Source organism: Primulina eburnea, chromosome 10 (genome assembly GCF_022965805.1).
Source record: "Primulina eburnea isolate SZY01 chromosome 10, ASM2296580v1, whole genome shotgun sequence".
Classification (NCBI taxonomy): domain Eukaryota; kingdom Viridiplantae; phylum Streptophyta; class Magnoliopsida; order Lamiales; family Gesneriaceae; genus Primulina; species Primulina eburnea.
The window spans coordinates 33,081,190-33,092,277 of NC_133110.1; the positions used below are offsets into that span (position 1 = coordinate 33,081,190).

General features: G+C 32.7%; 1 protein-coding gene across 2 annotated transcripts; it reads right to left on the reverse strand.

Annotated features, from left to right (window-relative positions):
* Positions 1-1,954: 1,954 nt before the first annotated feature.
* LOC140803301 (protein LONGIFOLIA 1-like) lies at positions 1,955-7,120 on the reverse strand. Of its 2 annotated transcripts, none has more exons than XM_073159112.1 (6): positions 6,697-7,120; positions 5,966-6,239; positions 5,600-5,670; positions 3,251-5,329; positions 3,020-3,167; positions 1,955-2,920 (listed from the first exon to the last, which is right to left on the reverse strand). In XM_073159112.1, the coding sequence occupies exons 2-6, from the start codon at positions 6,120-6,122 to the stop codon at positions 2,118-2,120; spliced, it is 3,258 nt and encodes a 1,085-aa protein (XP_073015213.1). In that variant the 5' UTR covers positions 6,123-6,239; positions 6,697-7,120; the 3' UTR covers positions 1,955-2,117. The 2 variants fall into 2 exon arrangements, with proteins under 2 accessions (XP_073015213.1, XP_073015212.1); XM_073159111.1 differs by having other exon boundaries at positions 1,955-2,941.
* Between the last annotated feature and the right edge of the window lie 3,968 nt (positions 7,121-11,088).

Below are 11,088 nucleotides of genomic sequence, written 5' to 3' on the forward strand. Positions count from 1 at the left end.
AAATTGAAAAATATAGAAGTAAGATTAAAATTTGATAATATAGAGATCTAAATCGAAAAAAAAACAAATATGTAGGATCAAAAATATATTTTCCCAATTAATAATTATAGAAACCTTTTTATGTACATATTTTTCGTGTAAAGAATTATATTATCTACTAGAATTAAGAATTTAGGTATAATTTTCTATAAGATCTATGATAACTAGTTAAAATCATTACCTATTTAGGATATTTTTATAATTTGTGATGTTTTAATTTATAATCGCTCTTTTGGATTTGTTATATATATTCATATGTGTGTGTGTGTGTTAAACATTTCGCAAAATCCAAGAAAAAGGGTTTAGTGGGGGCTGAGCACCAGCACCCTATAAAGTGGCAAAGGATTACAAGTGGTCCAAATTCTAAGTAAACAAATTCTCTATTTTTTTTTCCCAATACGGTAGATTTTAGAAACGAGAAATTGACCTTCAATTTCCAGCCGTCGATTTTTTTTTGTATTCAGTTTCTGAGTACTTTTTTAGGACCACATTTTCACATGAAGTGTACCACATTTTGTATGACATAGTACTACAATTTTGTGGATAGGGAGTGAACTTAAAGAAATGTTTTGATTGGAGATTTTTCATCAACTTCCCCTTTTAGAAAACCCTTTTTTTTTCTTTGATGGGTTTGCAACCCTAATTTAAGATCTCGTCTCAAATTTGAAATTTTTTAAATAAATTTAGGAATAATTTATTTTTTCGAATTTATGAAATAAATATATTATTTGGTCTTTAACATCTACATTTCTGCACAGACCTTTTTTCCCATCTCATCGTGGCATGTACTTTTGGAACATCAAATAGTTTATTAGATCACACCAATTTAACATTTTTTTAAAAAAATCTACATTATTTAATTTATCATTTATAGTTCTAATCATGCATTAAATATACAATATATCAAGGCAATTGACATATCGAACATGTAACTAAACTCATCATTTATTTTAAGAACTAATTTAGAAAATACGAAATTGACGATCAAATATGTATTGCTCAAACATATAAAATCCTTGTTCGAGTTCGCCATCGAAACAATGTTTTCGTCAATGCTATTTTTCATTATTTTATAATCAAAACTGATTAATTTTGATTATTTTAGAAAATCAGTAAATGTTTGTTTCGATTGTTTAGAACAATTTCTCTTGTTTTTTTTTTTTTTTTTTACATTTTCTCTGTAGTCATTTTATGTTAATCCATCTTTTATATATATATATATATATATATATATATATATATATATATATATATATAGGGCCTCTGTTGTTGAACAGGCTGAAAATAAAAAGACTTCAGGCCCAAGAAACTCACAGGCCCCCATTAGGCCCAAATTTGAGACCCATTCAAAATTCTCATGTCGCGACTGTGACTAAAATACAATCAGCTAAGGTAAGTTTTGGCGCGAAATTTCACGTTCTTATTTCTATCATCCAATCGTTTGACTTAAATTCCACGATAATTGAATTTAAGAATAATTATGCTACACATATTGACTTTAATTCCACGATATAGACGCTGAACTTGTAATCATAACAGATGTAGTTTTTATATTTGAGATTTTTATGATTTTATAAATATGAGAATTAATATATCAGACTTAAATTTATCATATTTATGTATTATTTTATCTATTTTAATTACAATTACACTAAAAATAAAAAATGTTTTTCACGCTTAAGCAATGTTAATCTCACTTAAGCTTGAAAAGCTTGGAAAGCTTGGAGCTCGACATCCGCGCTTCGACGCGCTTCACGCTTTTTAGAACCTTGCATAATACTCAATATAGACACTGAACTTATAATCAGAACAGATGTAGTTTTTATATTTGAGACGAAAGAATAATGATTATCATACAACGATGATTAGTATGTAAACGAGAAAACATGTTAAGTTCATCCCACTCAAAGTAATATATTGAATAACGTGCAGTAACAATGTAAAACTTTATAAATATGCTACAACAAACTCAGAAGGATTTCCTTTACAATGCAACAATAAGTTGTTTAACATTTTATGATTTGAATGGTTAAACACGCAGTACAAGAACCATGTTAACACCAGACAAAGGGTATAAGTTACTTTGAGAAGTGATTCCTATGCCGGCCGGATTTCGTTTTCAGTCCAGTAGACTCTCGGATCACGATCTCGTCTACTAAATCCTTAAAAATCAAACGTTCAATGTCAAGAACGGGACCAGAGATTTCATCATCGAAATTTGTCCAGCTTTCAGACCGAAGAATCAAATCTTGACATAAGATGTTTTTCCATCCGTAGTCCTCTGCATCAAAGCCACCACATTTTGAAGTTTCTGTGCGAAGCCCTTCAATCTCGGAACACAAGTCTCTGAGAAGCTTCTGTGCATTCACTGCCTTTCTTGCAGGCTTAAGTGTCCTCGGCCATGGCTCAGAAAATGCCAATCTTTGGGTAAGAATCTCATTCACTGTGTCAAAAATTAGTTTTCGATGAAATTTATCTATGGACATCATCTGAGCTGTCGTCCTTCCGTTGCTACATTCTTCCTTCAGTAATGTGCTTGCTTTTGTTTGTTCCAAGACCAAAAACAAATCAGGGTTGATAGGATGGCCGGATGGATGGAACTGGAAATTTATCAGGCTCCCTCCGAGGTCTCGGAGGAGGAGACCTGAAGCTAATAGAATCTCAGAAATGTATCGGTGATCCGGATCTGTGTTCTCGCATAAAGAGGCGATGTAATCTGTTCGAGCTTCATCGTGGCTAGAGTTGATCCTTCTGAGCTTCTGGACTAAATTTTCGATGTTCTGAAGTTTCTTTCTGTTCATTTCAGACGTGATACCCATTTCTATGGAGTTCAAACCACAATTAGCCATTGAACTTCCTTGAACCGCGTTAGTATTCTTCTCTGCATAAATGGATACATCAACTGCAGAATATATTGATTCAATCAACTGCTTATTTACAAAAGATAATTAAGCTTAAATTCAATTTAAAAGTCGATTACTTTTGAGGGTCTTTCCTATATACTTCACAGGTGAAGGTGAATCATCTTTAAGTGCCACATTATCAAGAACAGAGATGGGACTTGAGTACTCGGTAGGAGCACAAGCTAGCTCCGCTACTTCTTCGTCGTTCAGTGTTAGGATAGATTTCTACAATCACATCAAGAAATAAGTAACTAAAAGAATATATTTAACCAATTTAAGATAGGATGTAGATAGTTCTAACAACCAACCTTTTCTGCCAAGCCAGATACCACACGTTCACAAGCCTTCATGGATGGATACTGCCTATCACATGTGTTAGGAGATTTTTCAGAACCAAACACTTCTGCGCTTCTTGATTGATGTACGGTACTGTCGGTTAGTTGAACTAAGTTCTCCCTTTCACGGTAAGTCGAAATCCTTGGTTGGACGCAGATTTCACTAGGTTTTTCCTCGATTGTATGAAAGTTGGGATTTTTTGGCCTGCGTCCTCCAGCTGGTGAAACAGACTCGGTCTGTTGCTTGTTTGGCTGTTTTCTCAACTTACTTGAATCAGGAGGGGTGGTTGGTGGTCGATTTCTTTTTTCCAGCTCGGCTTTCTTCTGTTGCAATCTTGGGCTGATTAATCCTGAACTCTTCCCTGAAATTGCATTGTTATCTTTAGCTGACTGTTGGGGACTTGTTGAATTCTCAGCGGCTTTCGAAGTTCTGTCATTTTTCAAATTGATGGTAGTCACATAATTTTCTCGTTGATTGGATTTAGAAGCGGAATCGTTAGTCATTCTGCCACTGCTTGAGCCCTTCCTACTTTCAACAGAGTTACTATCCTGATGTTTGGGCAGACCAGAAAAGCCATCAAGTGAAAGCATAGAAGCAGCAGGTATACCAGATTTCTCAACAAGCTTAGCTGGTTTCATGATTACAATAGGTGACTCGTAATTTCTTCCTGAGCCTACCTTCTTCTTTGTGGAAGCAAGAATTTGATCCGTCTTTGAATTTCGACTGTTCAATAATCTAGAATCATGTATCGAACTTGAAATTTTTTGCTCATGATCTTTATGACTGGTAAAATTTGAACCTTGCACTTCCTTTTCGGTTTCTAAAAGTCCCTTTGCCTGCATTGATTCAAGTATCTGTTTAAGTGCTCGAAGGTCCTTTCCAGATTGTGTGAATTCAAGATCTTTTAATCTCTTCTCAATCTCACTGTAAACAGTAGGAATGGTGTTTGGAGTCTTTGCTTGACCTTTTGTGGTTCTGGAGGCTGGTTTTTGAGAGCTTTTATTTCCATCAGTCTGCTTCCATGGTGCAGGTTCAATTGGAAACCGCGACATTGGTTTCATTCGTGGTGAGCTAGGCTCCTTCCACAAGTTTTTCGAAGAACTTGAAGTCAATAGTTGGATTGGTTTGCTTGAATCGGTGTTTATAACGGACCTTGAAACATTAACAAAATCTTCATTTTGATAACTCCTACTCAAACCCACATTGGTTTCACCGGATGAGACTGAATCGGGCAGTGTTTCCAAACCCATCAGCTTTGCGACAACACTGGGAGGTCGTGCTTGGTTTCCAGGAGATTGTTGCAGATTCTGAGTCTTTCTATCAACCTCACTGCTTTCCTTCTGCAATGTTTTCACAAAAAAGTTTGATTTTGAGTCAGCTTTCAGGCTCCGCGATGATCCTTCCCTACTGTCTAATGAAAGTCTCGGAAGGTCTTTAAGCTTGAGGGAAGATTTGGAAACATCATGAGCCCGGCTCATTTCCCTTCCATCATAAGAAAACCGAGGGAGATCCTTCGAAATCGGAAATGATGATCCATCTTTCGAGTGGTAGGACGCTGATCTCGAAAGTTCTCTAGGTTCATCATGATACCAAGGTGCTTCTTGAAGTTTAGCTAGAACTCTAAGAGACTCTTTGAGATCAGCAGTCGTAACTGAATTTTTATCAGGACATAAACCATGGGAACCGACACCAGTTTTTAAAGGTGGCCTAGATAAGCCTCTGTGCTTCGCTACATTATCCGTTGCCTCCGTGGATTTAGCTTTAACCGATGATCCCTGAACTTCCCTGTACATGGAATCCTTCACTAAATGCCTGAGATCAATTACTTGCCGACTAAAGTAAGGAGATGAATCCTGCAGGCTCATAGCTGAATCCCTCGAGGGAGTTTCCGTGAAAATTACTCCATCAAAGGAGGTTGGTTCTAACTGAGTAGTTCTGTTACAATCGAGGGAACAAAAAGAGGATGAGCGGGAAGAAGATGAGAATGAAGCCCTGGCCGATTCGGCGAATACTCTTTGTCTCTCTTGTACATTCTTGTTTGAGTATTTCTCCTGTTTGGTACATGGAAAAGGTCGAATTTCAGAGAGACCGGTAATTTCCATAATCGATTACTCTATGGCATGTGGAGAAGATCGATAAAGACACTTTGAGATGAAAATAAAAGCATTCTAGAATCACAGTCTCATCCTAAAAAGTTCGATAAAGAGCATCGCAAGTTATTACATATCCAACCAGATCCATGGTTTCAACTCGTTTGATAATTTAATCAAAACATTCAGTTCATATCCACCCCTCGGCTAAAGTAAACACTTAAATCTTACCAGTGATCCAGATCTTAGCTGTCCACTGGAAGAATCTCTTTCTAAATTACCATTACTGAAGTGGGATTTTCCTGCAAAAACTCAATAACATTAAAAATGAGGTATACCGCAATTAAACCAACATGGCCGATCTTAAAACAAATCATTTTCATAATTTAAGAAGACTAAACACTGTTATCGTCCACAAATTCATATTCCTGATGGTAACACAAATTGAAACCATTTAAAGTACTCCACACAAAAACTACTTCACTATGAATGTCATCAAACCAGTAACAGAATCTCCTACAAGACATTATCGAAAGTTAATCTATAAGACCGTTCTTGGCAATCAACTACAAGTAGAGCTGGAGAACAAATCTTTACCAGCAGGAAGCCTCTTCGGCGTATGGCCGACAATTCGCCTGCCGCCGGTGATCATATGCTGCCGATCAAACAGCTGAAATATGCCAGTCATACATCCTATTTGCTTCTGCAAATCTAAATTGTCATCTGTCAAAGACTGTAAAAGCTTTGCTGCCATCTTCACACCCCTCAGTCACAATCACACCTTTTTTCCCCTTAAAGTCCTCCGCCTTTAAGTCCTCTGGTTTAAAGCCAAACCCAGCTTCCCATTTTGTCTCATATACTTCCCCTATCCCTGAACATCATCCAAAAGGTAAGAAGAATCAGTCACCAGCTCTGAATTTAAAAACTAGAAACAAAAATGAAGCTTCGAAGTTTAGATAGTAAATTAACAAACCATCCCAAGAAGAAATAAACTGGCATAATCTCTACAAACTACACTTATTCACACATTTGACAAGTAATTTTCTCCCCTGAAAATGGTTTCTTTCAATTGTACTGGTCAACACATTAAGACTCGATCTTTTCCACAGAAACCGTAGAAAAAAATCTTGCTTTCATACAGAAATATCTCCCAAAAGCCTCCAAGATTTCCCAAATTATCTCACTTTGATTCCAAGAATCAAAGTCCAAAAACGAAAAGAATAAAGACATCACAGATTACAAAAATCAGATTTTTTAGCCAAAACAGGCACTTGCAATAATCATGAAAAAGTAAATTAAGCGTTATCCACGAAGAACAAAGTTCTCACCGGCCGCACAATACTCAACATTCATCCACCCAAGAAACTAAAGAAACCATCACATTACAGCAAGAAAAATCTTCCCAGATCCAAAACAAAGCGCCATTGTCAAATCCCTTAAACAAGAATGCCTCAAAAATCAAAATTTTTTAAGACGGCCCATTAAAGCTTGGATGGTCAGTTGTTCAATGAAACATAACATGGTCCTTGGTCCAGCTTCCACGAGGACACAAGAATACGATAAACAGAGCAAAAAAGTTGGCAAGAATAATATTTTAATTTTCAAGAAAAATTTGTATCCAATTACTATTTTATTAGGGGAAAAAAAATAGAGGAAGAGAGATGAAGGAAGAGGTGGGGGCAGGGCATTTGCAGGCTTTTTCTCGCTCCTCCATGTGGAAGGGTGCTGGGATATGAGTGGGTCTAAATCCCTCTGGACAAACATGTGATTTTTGTCTGGGATTAACTGGGTAGTAGGAGAGATTAAGCCAAGAATCATGATTCCTTTTGAGTAATTTTCCAAGATTTTTTCTATGTTGATTTTTTAATAAGTAAAGATTTGAACGAAGATTGATCCAAGAAAAATTAGAAGATTTGAACCAAAAAAAATGCAAGAAACACAAATTATGATTGTATAAACTCAAAATAATTTCAAAAAAATTATTTGATTATTATAACTACGGCAAAAACTTATGTGAGACGGTCTCACGGGTCATATTTGTAAGACGGATATCTTATTTGGGTTATCCATGAAAAAATATTATTTTTTATGCTAAAAGTATTACTTTTTATTGTGAATATGAGTAGGGTTGACCCGTCTCATATATTAAGATCTGTGTGACGGTCTCACATGAGACCTACTCTACAACTACATGTATTTAGTCGCATATAAAATATTGTTATTATTATTATTAACTAATTCATTAAAGAGTTTAAATTTTTTCTAATTAATGAGTCGAAGCCACTTGTATTTTAAAATTTATGTTTGAAAATTATTTTGATAAGAAAAATTATGAACATTTGATAATTATTTTGTGTCACGCAATTTTAGAATTCTCGAGGTCGAAAACAATATTTGAATGTGATCATACTACAACATTTTTTTTCCTTTCTCATTTTATAACACACACACAAAAAAAAAATTAAATAACTTTTATCTTTAATTTATTAATTAAATTTTTATCTAGTTATCAATGTATTTCATAAAATAAAATAAGTATCAATATAATATCTTGATAAGAATCGTAATTTTATTTTAATATTTTATTATGGTCAATATAAAATAGAACGTGTAAAATATATAAGGCAAAAATATGTGAGACGATCTCACATGTCGTATTTTGTGATATGATTCTCTTATTTGGATCATCCATGAATAATATTACTTTTTATGCTAAGAGTGTTACTTTTTATTGTGAATATCGGTAGAATCGACTCGTCTCACAGATAAATATTCGTGAGATTATCTCATAAGAGACATACTCAATATATAATCATTATTTTAAAAAAAATATAGAAAAACAAAAGGGAGATTTGGCCTCAAAGGGAGGTAAATGTGTCCCCTATTTTTCTGGAAATTTTGAACTCGATTTATTTGGATTTTACACACAAAAAAAAAAAAAAAAAGTGGGTATCATGTGAGACCGTCTCACGGATCTTAATATGTGAGATGGGTCAACTCTACTTATATCCACAATAAAAAGTATTAATATTCTTAGCATAAAAAATAATAATTTTTCATTGATAACTTAAATAAGAAATCCGTCTCACAAATACGACCCGTAAGACCGTTTCACCTAAAATTTTGCTTAAAATAAAATAAAGAATATTTATTTTTTTTCCTTATCATAAAATAAATATAGAAGACTTAGTTTGATCTATTACGTACGACCCGATCAAACATTTATAACTACTTTTTACTTACCCCAACACGTACCAAATCCATTGGTGATAATAATATATTTTTTTGTTCGAGGTACATGCACTTGTTAATACGAATATATATAAATTACTTTTTTATTAGATAATATTATTAAATATTAATTAAGTTTTATAAACTATGTAGAGATTATATTAAGATTAAAAATTTCAGATATAAATCTTTATAAGATTTTTATAACAAGTTACAATGATTATTTAAATAAGAAAAATTTCATTTTATTTTTTATGTTAAAACACACCTCAATCAAGATTGTTGGATTTACAGTAAGTTACCGTTTGGTTCGCTGTATTATTTATCTATATTTTTATCCACATTTTTATCCAATCTAATCTCATGTTTAGTGCACTATATTATTTATCCATCTACCAATCATTTATCTTACATCAATCAAATCATTGAATCGAAATTACAATATTATCCTTAATAAATAATATTATAAATATTTTATAAATATTTTTAAAATAATAAAACGGTAATATCATATTATCTCAAATTAATCAATAAAATCACACATTATATAAACTATCATTTTTATTTATTATTATTAAAAATATAATTTATTTACATACTATTTATCTCATACTACGAATCAAACGATACTTCAAGATATCACACTCACTGCAGTATCGAATTTTTCGATGTCGGTTAATTGCCGTCTCTACTGACGATTGGCATGCCGGACCGATGCCCATTGATTTCTAGCTAGCTTTACTATTTGCTTACTATCTCTACCAACAAAATAATTATTGAATCCAATTGTTGATGACTTTATCCCATATTTCAATTATATTCCATGATTTTTTTATATATAATTATTGTTCAATTATATTAGTAAAAGAATGTAGCCAGCCTAGGATCGTAGACTGCGGTATGATTGAGAGTGCCAACTCAAATCAGTTGGATTATTACATATTAAATGCTAAATAATATGTTCCAAATCTTGACTGAATTAGGGTTACTGTTTTTTTTTTATTACCAATTATTGTTTATACAGCATAAGCATTATAATTTGAACTATATTATATCTAATTTCAAAAATCATTCCAGTCGTAATTTATAGTTTTTATCGCCATCTTAGAATTTGGTTTACTGGACATTTACTATGACACAACACAACAGTTCGGTTGTTACGTCTCGGTCGTTCGTACTCATATATTGCTTCCTACATTCGGGGTGAATGATAAATTATATCACTGGTTAAACTTTACTGTTTATATTTCTGTATATTTAAAGTTACGGAAAATTGGCCTTCAGTCCCCAGCCGTCGATTTGTTTTGTGTTCAGTCCTTAAGTACTTTTTTAGTATCATATTTCTACATGAAGTATACCATATTTCCACATGAAGTGTACCACATTTTGAGTGTACCACATTTCCACATGAAGTGTACCACAATTTTGTGGGTAGGAAGTGAACCCAAAGAAATATTTTGATTGAGGATTTTTCACAAACTTCCCCCATTAAGTTACGATTTTATATCTTATTTTGATTTTTTTTAAAAAATTAAATCGATTTTCATCAAGTAGATAAATAGAAGAGTCGAGCTGGACACGTTTGAGGCCGGTAAGAATGTGGCCTTTCTCTCGGACAAGTTGATATTAAATTAAGGGGAAATTTTCTATAAGTTCATTTAAAAAAAATCTATTATTTTGTAATAAAATCATTCTAACCCAACATGTGAAAATTAAGAATATTCTGATTTAGAAAAATGTAATAACTCTTGATTTTAATATTGAATATCAATATATTTTACCCGTTAAAATTACAAAGTTCAATCGGTTTACAATTAATTAATTAACTAAATAAATACTCAATCTGAAATTAATCAGAAAAAATATTTAAAATTAAATCTCTCTATTTGTTATTTTGCTAGATTAACATGTATAGTTTCTAAACTATATGATTCAAATTTTGTAATGAAATTAAATTAGTTTTAAACCACGAGTAGTTTGAAAAACAAACGTGGACAAATTTATGGTTTTTGGATATTAATCGAATACCAAATTATATATATATATATATATATATATATATATATATATATATATATATATATATATGGCCAAAATATTTATTCTGTGGAACATCATTTTAATCGTGTATTGGAATTACTGTGAAATATATATTCACGATTAAAATGATGCTCCAATGAATAAATATTTTGCCCACAAAATTTAATTTGAATTTATTACACATTAAATTCATAATTGTCACGGGGTTGATTTTATAAAATTGGCTGGGCATGATAATGTTGATGAGTGGAAACAAACAAACAGCATGTGCTGTGCCTCAACCTCTAGGTTTGTGTGTGTGTGTATCTATATATACACACACACATATATATCTACAAATAATTTTATTATATTGTTCATCAACGGGATCCATCTCTGTCTATCATACTCACTTATTACAATTGAATTTACGATTTTGATATTATTTATTACATCTAATAGAGGTATTT

Coding starts and splice junctions, on each gene's coding strand:
- LOC140803301 (XM_073159111.1), bottom strand. CDS start 6,122: ATGGCAGCAAAGCTTTTACAGTCTTTGACAGATGACAATTTAGATTTG. Junction 5,330..5,599: donor AGCTAAGATCTGGATCACTG/GTAAGATTTAAG, acceptor TGTACCAAACAG/GAGAAATACTCAAACAAGAA. Junction 3,168..3,250: donor TATCTGGCTTGGCAGAAAAG/GTTGGTTGTTAG, acceptor ATGTGATTGTAG/AAATCTATCCTAACACTGAA.